General features: G+C 35.2%; 1 protein-coding gene and 1 pseudogene across 2 annotated transcripts; one reads left to right on the forward strand and one right to left on the reverse strand.

Moving 5' to 3' along the window:
• The first annotated feature begins 8,646 nt into the window (after positions 1 to 8,646).
• LOC143555018 (selenium-binding protein 1-like) lies at positions 8,647 to 13,087 on the forward strand (annotated as a pseudogene). Its single transcript, XR_013139130.1, has 7 exons — positions 8,647 to 8,823; positions 9,827 to 10,022; positions 10,128 to 10,354; positions 11,345 to 11,576; positions 12,083 to 12,190; positions 12,268 to 12,540; positions 12,688 to 13,087. The product of XR_013139130.1 is annotated as a selenium-binding protein 1-like (transcript).
• A 580-nt stretch (positions 13,088 to 13,667) lies between these two features.
• Positions 13,668 to 14,462, reverse strand: LOC143555007 (uncharacterized). Its single transcript, XM_077044649.1, has 3 exons — positions 14,040 to 14,462; positions 13,868 to 13,966; positions 13,668 to 13,782 (listed from the first exon to the last, which is right to left on the reverse strand). Exons 1-3 carry the CDS (start codon positions 14,433 to 14,435, stop codon positions 13,693 to 13,695), a joined length of 585 nt encoding a protein of 194 aa, XP_076900764.1. The 5' UTR covers positions 14,436 to 14,462; the 3' UTR covers positions 13,668 to 13,692.
• Positions 14,463 to 22,840: the final 8,378 nt, after the last annotated feature.

A 22,840-nucleotide genomic window follows, 5' to 3' on the forward strand; every position in this document is an offset into this window, starting at 1 on the left:
GTGAGTGACGGTGGTTGAACGAGGGTTTCTGCAGAGTGGAAGAAGCGGGGCTTTACTGTTTGCTGGTGCTGGGTTTTATATTTATATTATTATTTAGGGGGTGGGTGTTTGATCGCGGGAAATGACACCAAATAGTAGCGGGCGTATTCGGGAAGCCTTGTCGGGTTTATCGGGTGCTTCTAAAACACGGCCGCAGATCATTCGACAGAGAGAAGCGAGGACTCTTGAACCCGAATCATGAAGAGAGAAAGGAGCGCGCTGATTTATTCTTTTCTTGGAGATTGAATTGTGTAGTTTGAGAACGTTGTCGAAATTGAATCCGGTACTTTTAGGTGAAATCGGGTATAAGTGAGGTGGGTTTGTATGAGTGGTTGTTTGAATTTGGGTAAATCCCAAACACCCGCTTCACTTAGCAGAATTGGATAAATTACCTTATGTACTAGCTGAGAGGCTTAGCAACTAGCAAGGTGATAAGGTTGGTTACAAGTGAAGTTGGATATGCTTTCAAAAAAGTTGAAATATTTTAGACGGTATGTTAATGGTCATTGAGTTATACTCGTGGATGAATGGTAGAGGTATGTAAATAAATCCGAAACCTAACCCGAAATATCTGGAATTTTGAACCCATAATATACAAAATTCGAATATCCAAATTTTGGATATCTGACTTTTTAAATTCGACATACATTTTATAAAAATTTTGAATCTTAAATATCCTAATTATATGGTATACTTTTTTATAAATTATAACAAAAACAAATATTAATCATAATTTAAGAATAAATTTTGAGTATTAAAAATAAATTTTTAAAAATTTTTAACAGAATTATCAAATATTAATATTTTTTTTCATAGTTCAAAATTCATATTTTGTATATCTAAATCCGAATATGAAATTTCAAATTCAGGTATTGAAATTCACTATCCAAAATTTTTAGATATTTGAGTTTGAACATCCCTAATAAAAAGGACAAAATGATGGGAAATGATATCAAGGTGGGCTTTGAGAAAGTCTTCGAACTTTTGGATTCAATGTTAGGTCAAATAGGCTTTTTGAGCCTATGGTGTGATTATGTTCAAAGAATGTTTATCGATGACAATGCCTTCAGTTATGGTAAATGAAACTCCTGAAAATAAATTCCAGACCCATTTAGGGGTGAGACAAGCCAACCCACTCTCATTGTTATTTTCCCATTACTACTATGGAGGCATTACATATGGCTACACAAAGCGGGATCGTTAGGATTATTCGCTGTATTCAATTATACATATGTAGCTATTAGTGATCGTCTCTCACATCACCAGGCATGATCGATGGATACACAAATTATTTGAAACTACCACTCAAAGCTTGCAAACGGATCAAACAAATTCTCCAAACCCAGTGTGTGTACATCAGATGCTGCCAAGCATCCTCATAATTCCATGTTTTTTCATCATTTGCATCACAATATAAATGTCTAAGACAAGTTTTTACTTAGTATAGCCATAAAATGCGGCAAATTATTTTGTTTACGTATATATATTTACGTACTATAAAAACATTAAAAAAATGTTTTAAAATGTACAAACATAACTCACTTTTTCATCTCCTATATATTCTAAAAAGTGGATTAGTTTATACGTTCTAAGACTTTTTAACGGTAGATAAATAGACATCTTACACATTTCCATCATAGCTCATTAGATAGCTACTTTCATTTAATCATCACTGTACCATACATTCAAATCATTAAAAAAGTGAACACAACAAAATAAATCACATTTCTAACAGTAGCATGATCAAGACAGGCTAACAACAAACTTTATTGGATATACAAGCAAAAGATGATACAATGGTTTATAATTCCAAAAAAAATACCATGAAGTAAATAAGATATATTCATGACCAATGGCACAATTCAAGATCATGAGTTGATAGCATCTCTAGCACAAAATGTAATAGTTTCGCATCCTCTATTGTAAGGGTTTGCAACCCCATTCCTTCTGCAATTATAATATGAAGAACCAGGTGTACCACAAGGCACAACATCCCTCCTTAAAGTCTCATAACTTATATACCTTTTCCTCATCAACAACACTCTCCTACTGGTTTCAGACTCCATCATCTCATCTTCTGCCCAAACCTTATTCTCAATTGTATAAAGATCATCTTTTTTCACTGAATTAGTGTCTAAAACTGAAACCCCATATGAGAATTTGACATGGGTGTGAAAAAAGATTGAAGAAAATAGTAGAAAGATGATGGATTTCATTTGGGTGTTGTTGAGTTGAGTTGAGTTGAGTTGAAGTGGTGTGTGATTGGTTTTTTGTTTGATGGTGGTGCAATAAATGAGAGGTTGGCAGATTGAGTGAAGGTTATGGCATCTCACCTGCAAATAGAATGAGAAATCTATAACTTATGTGTCCCACATTACAACATTTTTGGTCACCAAAAAAGTTAATATGTAATAATCTTACTGTCACAATAATGTAATCACCAAAGTCATCATCCTTTTCTAGAACTTTATAATTTCTTCCTATAAAAACAAAAGAATCACAAGTTCAATAGCATTTAATTTTTCAATCAATTATTTTTTTTATATATTTTTCATGTCTTACGCACATATGCTTAATTGTGTACATAAACACCTAAAGATTAAACTGTCTTATGTTTTTAAGAGCATCCACAAATAAGGTAAAAAAAACACGTCTAGTCATATGGTCATAAAAATATTAATTTTTAAAAACACAAAAAAGAATTCTAATAATGAATTCCAAAAACATTGTCATATCGTCACCGTCTTTTACACCCCCACCCATCCACTCCTACCACCCGCAAAACCCCCACCTCCATCTCATTTTTTCTAGGTTTTACCCAACAACTTCGTCTAAAAATGGGTTATAAAAATGATGTTCACAATATGACAATGCATAAAAACTGATGACATGTAAAAACACCCAAAAACAATTGTTAAAAACTCCTAATTGTGGATGCTCTTAATTCATACACCGTTTTTTCTTTACTAAGACCATTTCCAATTGGAGATTTTTAGATGTTTCTAAAAGGTGAGAGAAGATGAGGTGGAGAAGAAAGATGGTGAGATGGGAGAGAAGGCATGGTTGAATTCTTGTGGAAGAATCCTCAAAAACGAGTATGTAAGAGAAGATGGGTGTGGGGGAGAGGAGAGAGTCAGCAACACGCATATAATTTACATATGTGTATACTATTAACCTATATATAAAAGGAAAGAAAATTGAAAATAAATAATCTCACCTTTTGTGTATTGCCTATAATAACCCCATATTTAAAAAACACTAGTAATTGTCCCACCTTTTAACTATTTTTCTCTCACTGGTCCTCCGTTAAAAAATACTTAACGTCGTTATGTTTTTTCCCTAGTTTCAAATCAATGTTTTAGGGCTTTTGATCGGAAGAACGATATGAGCCGACTGATGTAAAACTTATTTTGAAATGGTGATTCAAATGGCTTGATTTTTGTTAATTGGAAATTCAAGCACCCGAATTGAAACATTGTTTCGTCGTTTGGATCACCATTTTGAGATAAGTTTTACATCGATCGACTCGTATCGTTCTTCCAATCAAAAGCCCTAAAACATCGGTTGGAAACTAGGGAAAAAACATAACGATGTTAAGTATTTTTTAACGGAGGACCAATGAGAGAAAAATAGTTAAAATGTGGGACCATTGCTAGTGATTTTTAAAGGTGGGATTATTATCGGCCAATACACAAAAGGTGGAATTATTTATTTCCAATTTTCTTTCCTTTTATATATAGGTTAATAGTATATACATATGTAAATTATATGCGTGTTGCTAACTCTCTCCTCTCCCCCACACCCATCTCCTCTTACATACTTGTTTTTGAGGATTCTTCCACAAGAATTCAACCATGCCTTCTCTCCTTCATCTCACCATCTTTCTTCTCCACCTCATCTTCTCTCACCTTTTAGAAACATCTAAAAATCTTCAATTGGAAAGGGTCTTAGTAAAGAAAAAACGGTGTATGAATTAAGAGCATCCACAATTAGGAGTTTTTAACGGTTGTTTTTGGGTGTTTTTACATGTCATCAGTTTTTACGCATTGTCATATTGTGAACATCATTTTTATAACCCATTTTTAGACGAAGTTGTTGGGTAAAACCTAGAAAAAATGAGATGGAGGTGGGGGTTTTGCGGGTGGTAGGAGTGGATGGGTGGGGGTGTAAAAGACGGTGACGATATGACAATGTTTTTGGAATTCATTATTAGAATTCTTTTTTGTGTTTTTAAAAATTAATATTTTTATGACCATATGACTAGGCGTGTTTTTTTTTTACCTTATTTGTGGATGCTCTTAAAAACATAAGATAGTTTAATCTTTAGGTGTTTATGTACACAATTAAGCATATGTGCGTACACAATTAAACAAATTGCCACAATACCCGGACATATTTGTAATTTCATTTGTTTTTTTGCTAGGCATTTTTGGGCGTATGTGTGGCCTAAAGGCTTTTTCCACATGCTTTGAACACTCATTAATTTCACCTTGTTGCTTTCTCTTAGACCCGATTAGGGCTGGAGACTTAGAATATATGGGTGATTAGCTGTTGTGCACAAGTTATTAGGCGATGCTATAGGCTACAACTACGTCAGACAGGAACGGAGAAACGATGGTGGTTCAGGTCGATGACAAGAGGTGACAGCAAAGAGGTGGTTGTGATGGTTGAGGCTATCATTGATGCTGCTTTGCACTGACACAGGGAAGGTCGACGGTGGCGCTGCTGCGGTTGCAGTGGTTCCTTCTTTGCATTAGTATTTTTCTTAGGTTTTTTTTATGTGGGTTTTCATGTATAAAAATTAGGATTCTTTAAATTATCTGTACTTAGTTATTGATTGTCAAGCTGTTGATTAGGGGTTCCCATGTACAAACGTAACGTAATGGCCCGACCCTAGTTTTGGTTTTGTTGTCTTTGTAGATCCCATTGTGGCTGAGAGTCAACACAAGATCGATGGCAGAATGGTAAATTTATCAATTGTAAGTCTTTTAGTTAAGCTCTTGATAATATTATAAAGTTATTAAAGATTTTTAAAATGGTAGGTTGAGGGAAAAAAGGTGTTCCTGGAGAAGACCACGACACAATCATCTGAAAAAATAGCAACATTCAAAATTATCCTTGTTCGAATCAGACACGAAAGATGTTTTTGGGTGGTCTAGCATCAATGGGAACTGAAAATAATTTCAGACACATGCAAATGTTGTGGTTGTGCATGATCATAACACAAAGACAAAGAGGATTTGGATTCATATAACTCTATGTGCAGTGGCGGAGCCACTTTATGGTCATCGGGTTCGGTCGAATCCGGTTTTTTTTTTGGTTTTATATAACCTATAGTATAGAGTCATTGAGAGAACCTATTTTTTTTACGAGCGGAACCCAGTGTTATTCTTAGTGTGTTCACGGTTCGGTTTTAAACCGTGAAACCGCTCAAACCGGTCATCGGTTTGGTTTCGCTGTTGGTTTTTGTCTTTAACTTTCGGTCGGTCGGTTTGAAAATTTTCAAACCGTAATGAACGGTTTGGTTTACGGTTTATACAAAAAACTGTTCGAATAAAACCGGACCGGACCGTAAGATTGAATAATATATTTTAGTTTTTGTTATATATTTTATAATGCATATATTTAGTTATCTATATTTAATATTTGATTCGATTAATTAATATGAATATATGCTAAATCTATTTTTAGCTTCAAAGTGTAGTAGCTGACAACAATCTGTAGTTACAAACTTAAGACATATGTTTTTAATTTATTTCATGAGATAGTTGTTTTTATAGTTTATTTATTTTATTTGAATGATGAGATTCATATAATTATAAATTGGTAGTATGCTCTTATAACAAGATTGTTCTATGCATTTTGGATAATATTTTATTTTATCTTTTGTGGGTTTTTATTATAAAGACATAACAAGTTTAAAACTTTAACCCGTGAAACCGAAACGGACCAAACCGTTAGTAACGGTTCGGTTTGGTTCGGTTTTGATTGTTGACGGTTCGGTTTTGGTTTTCAATTTCCAAAAACCAGTATTAACGGTTTGGTCACGGTTTAACCCAAAAACCGTTCAAACCGGACCCTGAACACCCCTAGTTATTCTAAAAAAAGTATTCGAAACCATTAATTATGAAATTTTTCGTTAAAATTTTTTAGTAATGAATAATTTTTCTATAAAATATAAGAAACTTAAAAATTGCTAACAAACATTATAAATTGACAAATAATAATCCATATATAGATTATAAAAAAAATGTCCAAATTACTCATATAATCGTCCAATAAACTCGGCTTAATTAGCATTTTTAAACATAATACCTAAGTGAAAATTAAATACAAAAACAAAAACAACATCCATCGCCTTAGTGACTGATAAATTATGTTTCTATTGACCAAATGACCATCACCTTGTCACCTTTGTCAGTTCGCCTCAAGGCTTCAATCATCGCCTTACATGCCGCACTTCAACCAGATAACAACAACGGTCGAGCTGACTCTTTCTTTGATGAGCTTTCAATCGATCCAGACCTCACGACGAATCTTTCTTTGATTTTGCGTAATTAGATGGGTAACGACTATATATATATATATATATGATGTGTGCATTTGTTATATTGAAAAGAATTATTTTTCTGAGTCGCGATTGAATATGTTATTAATCGTTTCCAAAGCATGAATATACGCAGGAAACAATTATAATATGTAATATATTTTTTATTAAATATGACTTTGGGCCCGACCCGTTGGGGTCCAAAAATCTTTAACGCCAGAAAAAACCGAGCACTGAAAAATGTCAAACCCGCAGAAAAAAATTTCTGACTCCTTCACTGTCTATGGGTAACTAAAAAACTAGTAATTAAGATATCAATAGGAAAATCTTTTGTAAACATGTACCATACATAATGGTTATACATATGCCATACTATTGCTTAGCTAAACACAATGCCCTACAAAAAAATACAAATGAACAAGCCAAATAAAAAGAAAACGTCAGGGAAACATCCAATATACATAAATGAACAGTAAACAAATATTTCTTTGTTTTTTGGTTTAATTTCAGAAAAATGGACACAACGCTACATTTATATCATTTTCTTTCATCCTTCAATTTTTAAAATTAGCTAAAAGGAATTTTATTGTTATACACAAATCACTACCTTGCATAACTCTAAGATGTCATCCGGTCGTCTTTCAAGGCCCCCACGTGGCGCGCTTGGTTGCCTGATAGTGAGTCATTGCGTTTCGTTTATGATTAGGGTTACTAGTTTCGTTATGTCATGAACTCATCATGTGAGTTGCACACATCTCACGACCATTAATGCGTACGATGTACAACCACATCCGGGCATATTTACGTCTCTATCTTGCCGTGGCCGTCCCATATCAAGCCGGCGTGAAGCATCAGATCCGATCGGTGTGAAGCATCAGATCCGGCCGTTATTATCTTCAAACTTGTATACATCTAAATCACATAGACCAACCTTCTTATTAGTTGTTTTTTTATGTAACTTATAATTGGTAACACGTGTCAAGCATCATATCCGTCCATTTAATATCTTCAAGTCAAGCTCATTATGGACTTTGGTTCTTTAACGTTGTATTTTACCCGCAAATACGACCTCGTGCATAGACGTTTCTATCATTTAAGTATTTTACCCCTCGACTTTTGGCTTAATCCAACTTTAATCTTTTCATTTAAAAGTAGTCCACATTGCATATATATGTTTATACGACTTTTTTTTTTCTCAACATATCTATTTTGTTTTACAACATATAGAATAACCTAAAATATGTTACATAAGAAAAAACATGTTACATTAAGAAGAAAAGTAGTTATGTTAGAAGATTAAGCGGGTCACACAACTTTTGCAATTCAGTTCATTGTTAAAACACAATGTGGGTAACTTGACAATATGTTACCTCCGATCGACGATCATCTACGTTTTTGAAAACCGGATCACATACCAACACCCTCACTAATCCAGTTTGCAGTGTTACTGTATCAAAGACAGCTATCATGACAAATTATAAGTTATACCAACTCTAAAGACATAAACTAATTAGTAAGTACCAAACCAGTACACCCTAAGTTTCAAGTTTTAACATGTTTCAAAGAGAGATTCATGGTTCATACATAGAGATGAAGACGGCCATACGTCAAAGTTTATACGTCTATTTCATTACTCTCTCATCAAACATCTATGGTCTATTTTGGTTAAATCATTTCAAATAAGTCTTTAGTTTCGTGTTGATCAAAAGGCTTTGTTTAACATGATCAAAAATACATTATAAAATTGGGCTGAAGCATGATCGTAATTTCACAATCTATGAATTTGTCCATATTTTATTGTGGATTAGCATAAACCGGGTAATATTCACAAGACTCACGAGACCCGAACCAATCAGACCTCATTATTCACAATAAAATCATCTTCGTGATCCTAAGAATATAGGTTAGAAAACATTTGGATTGTAGAGGGTAGATAATGCAATTCACATAAAGTATGAGGAGGATGTGAAACAAAGTTATCCTTTAACCCACGTGGAATGACGAATATGCATCTGCCACGTCACCTCTCTGTGTATATATAACGCCTTCATCAATCATCATCTACTGTACGTCTGCAATTGATTAATTACAGAGGAAGACGATGGCTACAGCAGTCGAACATGCTCCGATCAACGGCAACCACAGTTGCTGCAATACGGGACCAGGTTATGCTACCCCGATCGAGGCCATGGGTGGGCCCAAAGAGTCTCTGATCTACGTCACTTGTGTCTACACTGGTATACATCTTCATCTTCTCCGATCTGGTTAAGTTTTTTTCGATCATGTTATGATGTTAATTACGTTACCACTTTTTATTTTGTTGAGTAGAGTATTTAGGAGTATGTTATTTATTTATTGTTTTTTAACGAGATTCGGAATTTAATATTTTAATTTTTAATATAATATAAACAGTCAATAAACCCTATAATAAATGCAACATACACCACATCGCTTTTATCAGGAGTCTGATTTATTAATATCATCATTATCAAGATTGATTAAACCAAAATTTTAGAATCCATTCAACTATTTGACTTTTGACCATAATTTCAGTAAAAAAAAAAAAAGTCAACAAGTTAAAATTTAAATCATCTGGTTGAAAATGTGCTAAAATGGTATGCTAGAAGTAACCGGATGAACGCAAACGAACATTAGCGAACAAAAGAACACATTACGGAATGTTCACGAACACAATTGAACGGACATGACTTTTGCCCGTGTTCGTTTGTTAAGCTTACCAAACACAATTTTGTTCATGTTCGTTCATTTATTAAACGGACGAACATAAACGAACTTCTCGCAGAACGGTTCACGAACGTGCGGTTCGTTTACAGCCCTAGCAGCAAGTATGCTGTATGCGATTGATTAATAAATTGAAAATTAGCAGCAAGCATGTTTACCTAAACCATCCATCTGTAAATCATTTAATAAACTGAAAATTGCTTATAAATCCTGAATTATGGCGCGTGCCATTGAATAGTATCTGTTGGTAATTTTAGTGTTATCAACATGTATTTTGGTATATTGGATTAACTTGCCGATCGAGTAATAACATTAAAGATTATCAGATTAAACGAGTTGGGTGACTAACCAATTGGTGCCACATCAGATTTTTGATATTCTTTTTTTATAGAATATAGATTTAATTAAAATGTTTATCATAATATGTTACAGTCTGATACGAGTAGTGGTTTCTTTTATAAATTAAGAACACATTTCTTTGTTTTTGGTATATTTAAGGAACAGGGAAGGACAAACCAGATTTCCTAGGAACAGTTGACGTGGACCCCGCCTCGAAAACGTATTCACAAGTCATCCACAGGCTGCCTATGCCAAACATAGGTGATGAGTTACATCATTCTGGTTGGAATGCCTGCAGTTCTTGTTACAATGATTCAGCCGCCTCGCGTCGGTTCCTTGTTCTCCCGGCTCTCGTGTACGTATCCTTAACCAGCAACGAGAAAATAGTTGACTTTCGGTGGTCAACAAGCTAGTTTTAGGCCTGTCTCATATTCCTTTGTTTCTGTTTCGTGTTTTTCAGGTCGGGTCGAATATATGTTGTTGATACACAAAAGGATCCACGGCCCCCGCCTTTCATAAGGTGGTTGAGCCCGCTGACATTGCTAGCAAAACTGGGCTTGCGTATCCCCACACAGCTCATTGTCTTGCTTCAGGTGACATAATGGTCTCGTGCCTCGGGGACAAAGAAGGGAAGGCGGAAGGGAACGGGTTTCTTCTTCTTGACTCGAATTTTAATGTGAAAGGAAGGTAATTAGCTAGTTACATATAATATGATTTAATTTGTATGTTTAAAAGTGGTTAAATGAGGTGGTTAGACGGGCTGGGTAATGGGTCAAAACTGATACTATTTTACTAGTTTCGGGGGAGGTGTGCATGAAATCGTAATAATCAATCCGCAACTGAAATAATCAAACCGAACCCAATACCGATAGCTTGGTTTTAAGTTTTTGCAAAAGCTGATTTATGATTTGGTTTCAGTTTTGCATGTACCGAAAACTGAAAAAACCAAACTGAACCTTTAATAACCGAAAAACCGACTTTTGTTGTTGAATTTATGGATTATAATTTATATTTTAGAATGTTAAATAATTTATAAAAAAAAGTAAATATCGTAGCCTGAAAGTTTTAGGCCCGAATGTTTAATAATCAATTAATTATTAGTTAACAAAAAATTTAGGCGACTCAAATTTATTATATTGGGCATTCTTTTCAACCTAAAATGCAAAAATGAAAAAAATTAAAACTGGGCGGTTTTCAAAAACCCAAACCGGCTCATGCACACCCCAAAATTCAAGCATATCATACACTAATTTAGGGGTGTTAAATGGGCCCGGTTCGCAGGGTGAGAGGCCTAACCTAACACGAGGCCGAAAGTCGTTTCAAGACACGTGAACCTGGACATGACACGAGTTTTCATGGACTGACAGGAAAATGACCCGTTTAACCCGAAAATTTTACTTTATGGCATTTTTATTAGTTTTCATATCAATACTCCATAGTTACAAATTTACAACCACAAATATAAATGCAAGTAAAATACTTATGTTAAAACTGTGAAACTCATCAGTTTTAAAAAATAAGTACAGAAGTAAACGAGTCAGCCCACGAACCCATCGGGTGACTCAAACACGACCTGATTAGCTAAATGTGTTCTTGGGTTCTCTTTTAAAATACCCAAACCTGTTTATCCCGCTAATTTCGTAGAGGGAAATACATTTTGATATTCTTGTATTTTAGGTGGGAGAAACCTGGGCATAGTCCACTGTTTGGATATGATTATTGGTACCAGCCTCGACACTAAACCATGATTAGTACATCATGGGGTGCCCCATCAGCTTTTACGCAAGGATTCAACCTCCAGGATGTTTCAAACGGTTTATATGGCCGCCATTTGCACGTGTACAACTGGCCCGATGGAGAACTGAAGCAAACTATTGATTTAGGCCCAAATGGGCTTCTACCATTAGAGGTCAGTGCTTGAAAAATTCCAAATGAATGCATAAGGGAGTGTTTGGATGCATGTTTAAACTAATCATTTTGAACACCCTTGAAAGCACGTAACCCCTGTTTTAGCGCCATGTAGAAAAAGTCAACATGGTCAAAGTTACCGACAAATCATTGTGCTTGACCTGGTATCCTTTTTAAATAAAGAAATGTTAAGGTTGTGTATTCTATAAAAAATGTTAAGTATTTATCGGGTTTTAACAAAAAAACATGGTTATCTCAGCGCCTAGTCAAAAAGTCAACATGGTCAAATGTACTAACAAGTCATTATTATGACCTGATTTCCTTTACAAATCAGCTTAAATAAAAATTTAAGATTGTGAGTTTTGTAAAAAAATTGTTACTTTTTTTGGTTTTTGACTTTTTTGGTTTTTTTTTCTGGGAAAAAAATTTAATTCTCTCAAGTCTCAAAAACATGACAAAAAAAGTCCACACGGTCAAACTTACGAACAAGTCATGGTTTTTTGACAGATAAGGTTTTTGCATGACCCGACTAAAGATACAGGGTTTGTTGGATGTGCATTAAGCAGCAACATGGTTCGGTTTTTCAAGAACTCTGATGGATCATGGAGCCATGAGGTACAGATTTTATCTTTTAATTCATTCAGATCATAAACATCTGATAACTAATAAATTGAATAAATTTGATAACACAGGTGGCAATGGTAGTTAAACCAGTTAAGGTCCAAAAATGGATTCTACCCGAAATGCCCAGGCTTATTACGGACTTCCTCATTTCTCTTGATGATCGGTTTCTTTACTTTGTGAACTGGTTGCATGGGGATATCAGACAGTATAATATTGTGGACCCCACAAGCCCGGTTTTGGTGGGCCAGTTTTGGGTTGGTGGGCTGTTTCAGAAAGGAAGCCCGATAGTTGCTGAGAACGAAGATGGTACAGCTTATCAAGTTGACGTTCCACAAGTTAAGGTACACGTTTTCGTCTTTTTGGATTTGTGTCATGAGTAGTAAATTTCAAAAACGATCAGTTTTTAAATAACTAGTTTTTTTATATAACTAGAAACACAATTAGTTTATCCAAACATCATTAATCGGTTTCATGATTGTTTCATTTAGGGACACCGGTTGATAGGTGGGCCACAGATGATTCAACTGAGCTTAGACGGGAAACGTTTGTACGTTACAAACTCGTTATTCAGCAAATGGGACAAACAGTTTTATCCGGAACTTGTGGAAAAAGGATCTCACATGTTGCAAATTGATGTGAATAATGAAGAAGGTGGACTTTCTATAAACCCCAATTTCTATGTTGACTTTGGAGCTGAACCAGATGGACCTTGTTTGGCTCATGAAATGAGATATCCAGGTGGTGACTGCACCTCAGATATATGAGTTTAAACCATAAGTTTGGTCACAACAATGAGAATAATAAAGCTATTTGTAATAAAACTTTGGTTTCTGTACTATGTATTTGAAATACAGTTTCATTTTACTATTTTTGTTTTATATATTGATGATGAACAACTGAATATGCTGCAAGTCATGATGCACATGATCTTCAGGAGTCATGTAGTGCCACAAGCTAATAGATCTTTTAGAGATGAATATGAGCTCAACTTTGATTCGAGCTTTTGCCTATTTGATTTGGGCGTGCGTGTTCAACACATAACCATCAGAAAAAATTATATGTATACTGCATTATCACATTTATTTTGTTTAAAAAAAACAAGAAGACTTGGTATTAAAGGTTAGACTCTTTTATTTTTATTTTTAGGCATAATGCAGTAATGCATACTTGTTTATATCAACAAAAATATTAAAAGTCATTAAAAGGTAAAACATATTTTAAATTATTTTTAGTGTATTTTGTACAATATCACATGGTACACTTCGTTATATTAATGTATAGAGCAGAACATTGCATATATCTCAAAACAGAAGACATATTTGACTGTATGTAGTGACTATAAATCAAACACTGACTTGGAAAAGATTCATCACCTTTTGTATATCCCATCTCAAAAATATAAAACACAAGTCTCATGAGTATAAATCTCATCTCACAAGATCTACACATTCAACACATTTGACCAAACTAGCAATGAACATTGAACACAATAACTAAAAACTCTTCTTTCCACGAAGCCCATCTTTTGAAATTACTTTTTCTTCAATCTTGTTGGCAAATGTCACCTTCGGTCGTAACAGATTCTGCCACGTCATAAAAATCAATTAATTAATCTTTCCACAAATCTCATCTTTTGAAATCAATCTTTTTTTCTTGAGTTAATTATACCATGCTTCTGCAGTGAATGCTTAAATCCTCGTTCATTTGTGCCAAACGTGCTCTAGCTTCTTGTTCCTTGTATAAAGCTTTTGCGCACGCTTCTTTCACCTGAAGCACACATCAAGGTTAAAATGGTAAAGTTCTTAGAAAAGTGATAAATAACAGAAAGAGGAATAAATACCTGTTTTTGTTTAACGGTATCAGAAGAACTGGAAGTACTAGAAGCTTCTAGAATGTTTCGAAGATACGTCAGATCGTTAATCAGCTCCAATGCAACCTCCTCAGCATCATGCATCTGATTCTTTGAAAACTCAAATGATCTTTCAGCGTGTAAACGAAAAGATGTGCAGTTCAGACAGTTGCAGATCCCTCTGCACCCTCTTGGAGTTCTCTTCAAGATTCCATTTTTAATATTTTCCACTTGGGTTTCAGGAATTGGCATCAGATATTGTTGTGGACTTTCTTTGACTTTTATCTGATGGTCTTCACTTTGACTTTGCACAATACAAAGAGGTGTGGCTTCAATAGGCTCTTCTTCAACACATGTTAATTTAAGTTTGGGTGGTGATTGTTCCATCTTTATACAACTGTCAGATTTAACAGCTTCATCTTGTAAATTGACTAAATTCACTCCCAACGGTAAGATTGACCCCCTGATTTCCTTATTTGACCCATTAACATCCAAAATATTGTCATTTGACTCATTTGAAGCTAAAGTAACCAACTTTGTTCTATCTATTGGTGTGCCAACTGGAACCAATGTAGATGTAGGAGAATTTGACGCCTCGTCTGCAGTAGTGGAAACTAAAGACTGTGTTGGCAGCTGTTGGTTTTGCTCGATAGCCTTCTCAGAATTTGGCGCTTCGTCTGCAGTAGTGGAAACTAAAGATTGTGTTGGCGGTTGTTGGTTTTGCTCGATAGCCTTCTCGGGTTTTAAAGATTGATCGTCTTTCAAGGGACCTATCAAAAAGCATAAACAGAACGTTAAATAAAAACCTGTAACATCACATTTTTTTATTTGAAAAATAAATTATTACCTGAATAATCTTCAGCAACACTCATCAAGAATGGAAGCAATCTTCTATGACTAAAAGAAGTTGGAGTTTGAAGTACTTTCAATCTTGAGCACGATTTAAGCCCCTTAAAATTCATCAAAACCCCGAAAATGGAAGACATTAGCCATCAAAGTTTTAACACCCAAATCATAATTTTATAGGAAACATGAATATTGATGGTTAAAACAATATTAACCAATTATAAAGACTGAGCATTACCAGCTTCGATGCCGGCTTTACAAGTGCACCGGAGACGTTATCACTCTTGGATTTACTATAAATGTTTGAATCAGGCGGTGTCATCTGCTCACACTCTAACGTGTCTTTTAGGGCATCTTCCCGGTTGTTCTGCACCACATCAGAACTCTCAACGGTACTAACTAAGCCAGCATTCACAGTGTTTGAATTATTCAATAAACCATCTGCTAATTTGCTAGAACTAGAATTAGATACTGAATCAGTTTCCACTTCTTTTTGGGCAACCACGTTAGGAACCAGATTACTTGATTTCAAATTTTTGGGCAATGCTGCCTCGACTATCTCAAAACTCAAAGAATCCGCTATTAAAAATTTAAAACTAACCAAGTTAACAAAATCCAGTAATTTAACAAATAATAGAATGCAACAGAGTTATGCATTTACCATCATTCTCAGAATCCATTAGATAAGGAAGCAACCTTCTATAATTAAAAGAAGTTGGGCTTACAAACACCTTCTTTCGACCACCACGCAAACTTGCTACCTGTCATTCAGTTCCATTAAGTACAACTTTCAGTGTAACATATTCAAGTTGATCATCATAATACATTAGCAAAAAAAGGGTTCTAAAAATCCTGCCTATGCACCATTTAATCAGTAGTCAAAAAAGTCAAAATCCATCAAATTTAGGTCAAACTGGTAAACCTCTCCGTTAAAATCGGTCAAAAACGAAAAAGTGTATAACTTTTGCATAAATACACAGACACAAATAAAATATATAATCATTACATATAAAATTCAAAGCCGATTAAACCCTATTTATCTCAATTGTCCCTAGCAGATACCCTACAGTGACTAGCAATTTCTACAACATTAGAAATAACAGATAATATATATTATATATTAGTCAATTCAGTCATAACATATATACATACATATATAAATATATAACTATTAACTAAGTACACATTCAATACTTCAAATATCAACTAACTAAAATCAATAAGATCATAACATAAAAAATTAGCAAATATATAATAAAAAGCACTGCAAATCTCATGTAATTAAAGTAAAAATTAACCATCACTTACCGAAGACTGACTCTTATTCATAAGCCCTCTGGTATCAACAGCTTCATCTGCAACATGCGTCTTATTATTCTCTTCAACCTCTACAACTGATGACGTCACCTTAACATCACCACCAGCATCCGCCGCATCAGCATCATCTTCCAATCCACAGTTGATGACGTCATCCACACTCTTTTCCGATCTAGAAACCCCCAAATCACCAGCAGGGTTTCCGTCACTCTTGTTACAAGCATCCACGTCAGCTTCCACGTCAGCCGTGGCGGGAGAAAACACTCTCCTGGCGCGAAGATCCTTGACTGATGACACAGCTTCCGATTTCTTTTGAATAGTTAATGATTCAGCTGTAGTACCTTTGACCAACTTCATATTATTATTATTATTATGACGGCTTCGATTGGAATCAGATCGGGAGTACCCAGATCGGTGCCGGTGGAAGTAGATCTGGGTCCTGCTCCGGGTGAATATGCCGCCAAACGGGTCGGATTCCGACGGCCGGTTCTTGCGTTTCCTGGATCTGATTAATGGGTCCATTGTGTTGATGTTCTCAATTGAAATTGAAGATGATGATTGAGTGCAGAATATTATGTAGTGGTCTTGATAACCTGGCGGGAAAAGGGTCTTACTATTAGATGGCGGGAAATATACTCCCGCTGAAATATTTTTGCACTATGACCGATTTACCCTCTTATCCTAAAGAGTGTTTCGTTTAGGCGCCTAGGTGCTTCAAATTTTTTTCATACAAAATATTAAAGTTTGAAAATTAGAATTAGAAAATATATATAAGTATTAAAAAGCATTATGAGGGAACATACGTTACCAAATTTGATTAAATGGTATTTTAATTTGGGGGGTATTTTGGTAATTATACAGGGGTTATTGTCTCTCGGGCTAACCTGAGAAATCTGATGAACCGACATGGTGTAGCGCCCTTAATTTTAACGCTTTTGGTAAATTAGTAATAACAAACAATCGGTTTTTGAGTTTATTAAGCACGTTAGCATGTTCTTAATAAAGCTTTGATTATGATTATGTTTGATTTTCATCTCTATATTAGATTAATTATTCATGTCTTTTGAGATTAAACAAGTTAAACCTTTTGTATATAAACCCATCATGTTTTGGTTTTATGAATCGAAAAGACTGATACCATATTTCTATACAAGTTTGTAGGTTTTGTCATTTTATTTTTATGTTCAAACCAGTCATGAACATCATCAGTTCAACACCCAGATAACAAGTTTTAATCGCAGTCATCTCAAATCTTAATTGTTTTTCAAGAAACAAACATGAACCTTCAGCCATGATGGTTAATAGCTATTTTATTAGTTGTGAACATACACATATAAATGTTGGTGTTTTGTGGTTATGAAATCATCTAAATGTTGTGAACAATACTTAAGACTAATGAGAAATCCGGGACAACATCAATACGAGCTAGTAGTTGTAACTGTAACATCTCAGTTTTAAGTGGAATCGTTCGGGTGTAAGTACATATCATTAATAAGCTCGTAACACTATTAATAGTGAAAATATATTTATTTTATCTCAAAATTTTGCAAGTACCCAAATAATTCGACAATGAGACAAATAACATTACATTGCAAAGAAACAGTTATTATTCATTTAAATAAATTCTAAGGTCGATCTAGTTTTCTTGTCCTTGCACTTTATCATATCAGCTTGCAGCACGTTTAAAATAATAATGATTTTGTCAACAAAAAATGTTGGTAAGCTTTCATAAGTTTGTGTATGTATCTACATAAAAAGCGTGATTCAACAATCGTTATGCGATATATATTTAAAGTAAATAGAATGCAACGAAAAACAGCGCCCCAACTTTGGGGAATGATAATGATACCACCATTTTTTACAACCGAAGTTGAATGATAGGTAGCGCAGGTACATTCCGTCGGACCCTCCCACTTTGCGTTTGTGATTGCGTCTCACCATAAACCAGCAAACACATTGCACATAATACACGTATACATCATAAACAATACGTATGGACAATAACAACACAAATGATATATCGTGAATCGGTTTGAAAACAAATGCATAACCAACGAATTAAAATTTGAGATGCGCTACACCCAAAAAAATATTTTAAAGCGGTAAAAAGGGGTTATAAAAAAAACTCACTTGTTAACGTAAGCGAGTGAAAGCGAACTATGCGTTTAAGCGAGTTGAACCGGACAAGTTTGGTTCGAAGAGCGGCCCTAGAAAATATTTCTAGGTTCAAAATAAAATTCAAGAAAATAAACGGAAATGGAAGAGTTAGAAGATTTGGTTCATGGTTTAGTGTTTTAAACAATTGAAAGCAAAAAATATATATTTACTCTATAATTGTATATTTTTAGAGTTTCCGTTGTAAAGCTTATAAGTTGGTTAATTTTAATTATTTATAAATTGTTGGATTATAATATTTCTTAGTCACGTTATTAGGTCAGGCTCGTTTCAAGGAAAATTCTAAACTGGCCAAAAATGAGTTTAAGCAAGCGGTTCGTTTTTTGTCTGACTCGAACTCAACTTTTTACGTCGGGTTCGTTTCCGGCTTGGTAGAATAATATTTCTGGAATAATAAATGAAAATTAACTAAACCAAAACCGAATACATGCATAAGCGAGTAGTTCGTTTTTGATGAACTAATACTAATGTTAAATTAATCATAACATCATGTATTAAACTATTAAAACATGAAGGAAATAGCACAAACATATCCGAGGAATGAACACAAGCATAAAAAAAGAAGAAACTTGAAACTTAATCAGTTTGACATTTGAAAGTCAAGTAAACAAAATACACCAAAATTAGATAATAATAACAATACTTTGTAAATTGAGTTGCGACAAAGTGAAGTGGGAAGCAAATGAGCTCTATTTATAGGTAAACATGGCCAGAGATAATAACAAATAATTAAATTTGGTCAAGACTTGTTAATGGACATGAATAAAATTCAAAACCTTTAAAATGATCAAAAAAGTTGAGTTAAAACATAATAACATATTCAAATAAGTTTATTATCATAAAAATGAGTTGAAACACATTTGAAATCATTTAAAATGGTGTTAAAACGAGATAATGGAAAATGAAAAATGAAAAACATGTAACATAGCCGTAAACTTGAATAAAATGCAATTAGCGTATAAAATATGTTAAATGGAATTTAGGATTAAAATCATAAAGATGGGATAATATTATTATAAGTTAAAAACAAAGTTTACTAAATGCGAAAATCCAAAAGTTTAAAATGGGTCAGGTTTCGGGTTTGAAATTTAACGAATGTTACAATGATAGTTTAAGACTGATATGATGTATAGCACCAACAGATGTAAGGAGTTCAAGGGGCAACACCCTCTTTATGGGGTGGACTAGAGGTGGTCAAAAAAACCGGTCCTCGAACCGGTTTGCCGGTTTAAACCGGAAACCGGTTTTTAAGAAAACCGGTTTGACCGGTTTACAAACCGCCGGTTTGTATATCGGTTACTCGTTTTAGAGCCAAAACCGGTTTTATAACCGGTTATAAAAAAAACCGTTTTTTTTTAATAACCGGTTATAAAAAAACCGGTTAACCGGTTTTTTTATAAACCGGTTTTTGACCGTTATAAAAAAACCGGTTAACCGGTTTTTTTATAACCGGTTAACCGGTCAAAAACCGGTTTTTTTTCCGTTGTATAACGGCTATATAGCCGTTTTTTTTTTTTGACCGTTTTTTTTTTCCCATTTTACCCCCACAAACATCTATATATAGTTTAGGTTGGGTATTGGTTAGATCACACTCGATTATACAACTCCAAACGCTCTAAACGTTTATTTCATACGCGATTATTTTGTTATCTCACGCTCAATTATACCACATTACCACTCCATACGCTCTTATTTCGTAGTCGATTATCATGGCCTCCCAAAGTGCTGCTTCATCCGTCAACATGGGTGCCTCGAACACGGGAGAAACGGTCGTTCGGGTCATCCCCACGAAACGAAACCAAGATGTTTGGCAACATTTCGACCTATGCGAAATGTCTAACGGTAGCCAAAAAGCTCGATGCAAACATTGTTTGAAGTTTTATGGCAAAGATGCAAACTCCACTTTAAAAGCGCATGTACAAAGGCCCTTTTGCAAGGCCTTGAAGGACGAATCGGGAAGTAGTTCGCAGCCGGAGATGACGAATCAAGGAACGGTGTTTACGTACGACCTTGAAGCGGTACGTCAACAGTTTTCAAACTTTGTGATTCAACAAACACTTCCTTTCAACCACTTCGACAACCCTCAATTCACGGAGATGATGCAAAAGTATGTTCAACCACGCTACCAACACGTAAGTCGTTCGACCCTTAGAAGAGATTGTCTTAAAGCATGGAAAAACGCTAAATCCGAACTAATTTCATACTTTTCAAACTTACAAACTGGTGTAAACTTAACAACGGATGTGTGGTCGGTACCTAATGGTTCGCCCGACTCATACATTTGTGTGATGGCTCATTGGGTTGACCCCGAGTCGTGGCAAATGATGAAACGAACCGTTGCGTTTCAATTGTTTGATTACCCGCACACGGGTAGAAATATTTTTAAACTCTTGGATAAAGTCATTCGACAATACAAGATTGAACATAAAATCTTTTCAATTTCGTTTGATAACGCGTCCAACAATACGGTCGCGGTTGGCCATTTAAAATTAAAGTATAAACCTATTTGTGATGGAGCGTTTTTTCATAGCCGATGCATTGCACATATTATCAACTTGGCCGTGCAAGATGGGTTAAACGTGATCGAAACGCAAAGAAACAATTTTAAAAGAATGTTACGAGATGTTTTTAGCAACAATACAACATTTTCAAGATACAAAAAATTTTGTGTAGATGCTAATTGTCAATGGTTGGGGCCAAATTGGGATTGTCCAACAAGATGGAACTCGACTTGTGATATGTTTGAGAAAGCCATCCAACAAAAAGAATCATTAATTGCGTTTCATCAAATTTTGTCAAATAGGGGTAAATGTGCACCGTACGATCCTAGAAACTGGTTATTGATTGAGATCGTTACGGAGGTCCTTCAAATTTTTAAATCTTGCACAACTAGTTTATCCGGGGTTTACCCAACAAGCCCCATTGCTTTACCAAAAATTGCTGTCATGTGCACAAAGTTGAGTGAACTTCATTGTAGGGGTGCACCTTATTTTGATATGGGTGTAAAAATGAAAGAAAAATTTAGAAAATATTTTCAAGAACTACCCGCTGTTTTGACATGTGCTGCTGCGTTAAACCCTTGCATCAATGTTGGTGGTGTTGAAGCTTTAATAGAAAAAATTTGTGATGAGCTAGAGTTAAACGACGATCAAAACCCCTATTATAACCAAACTTTAAAGAATGCTTTCAACACCACCTTGTCAAACATGTATGATGTTTACCTTACAAAATACGGGTCGTCTTCCCAAATTCATGACTCGTTAAGAGCTGTTGCCCAATCCCAATCCCAAACCGACCTTGAAATGGGGATGTACTACATGATTTGGGAAGACGCTGGTAAACGTCAAAAGGTAAACACCCCAAGCAGTGAACTTGGAAGGTATGGTGGTACCAACTTTGTGAAACACATGACTCCGGATGAATTTAGAAGTCTTGATTTGCTGGCTTGGTGGAGAGGTAAGGAGGATGAGTTTCCGATCCTCGCCGCCATGGCCAAAGATTTACTAACGGTCCAAGCTTCTACGGTAGCTTCGGAGTCTGCTTTTTCTGTTTCTGGCAGGGTTATATCGATTAGGAGGACTCGACTCACTCCACCAGCTGTAGAGATGTCGATTTGCTACAAGGATTACTTGGACTCTTTAGATAGGGCACAACATCAACGCTCACTCGAGGGGAAATGGACTATGAGGCGGGCTTGTATGAAGACGAGGTCAATCAAGGACACACTCAACCAATGACCGATGAAGAAGCCGCGTACGACGATTACCTAAGGAATAGCTCGGGATCGGGTAGCGAAGAAAATTAGTTAAAGAAACAGCAAACATGGAGGCAAATAATGAGTAAGAAACAGCAAGTTGTTAATGTAATCGTGTCTAAGCATTATTTAATGTTTGTATTTTTGAGTTACGAATATGCGATAACGATTTAATGTTTGTATTTTTAATGTAAAAGCTATAAATGAAAGTTATGTGTTTTTAATCTTCCAAGCAAAGAACCCTAACAACGAAAGCAAAGAATGACTTCGGTCTTCCAAACTAAACCCTAAACCCTAAACCCTAAACCCCAAACCCTAAACCCAAAAAAAAAAAAACGGTTAACCGGTTAGACCGGTTATTAGAAAACCGGTTAATAAAAAAACCGGTTTATTAACCGGTTCTAACCGGTTTCTAAACCGGTCCTAACAGGTTAGACCGGTTAGGGTTTTCAGAAACAAAAACCGGTTATTAACCGGTCCGGTTATTAACCGAACCGGTTTTTTTCCGGGCAAAAAAAAACCGGTCCGGTTAATAACCGAACCGGTTTTTTAAAAAAAACCGATTTGTGCACCTCTAGGGTGGACTGATCAACCCATCCTACAGTGTGAAGAGCAACAACCGAGCGAGCATCATTTGTGCGTGATCAACACTAATTTTGCAACAAACAATCATGCGATCAACGACAGTCAATCATTGACC

Source organism: Bidens hawaiensis, unplaced genomic scaffold, assembly GCF_021521415.1.
Source record: "Bidens hawaiensis isolate Kalapana, Puna unplaced genomic scaffold, B.hawaiensis_p1.1 tig00017943_1, whole genome shotgun sequence".
NCBI classification, from domain to species: domain Eukaryota; kingdom Viridiplantae; phylum Streptophyta; class Magnoliopsida; order Asterales; family Asteraceae; genus Bidens; species Bidens hawaiensis.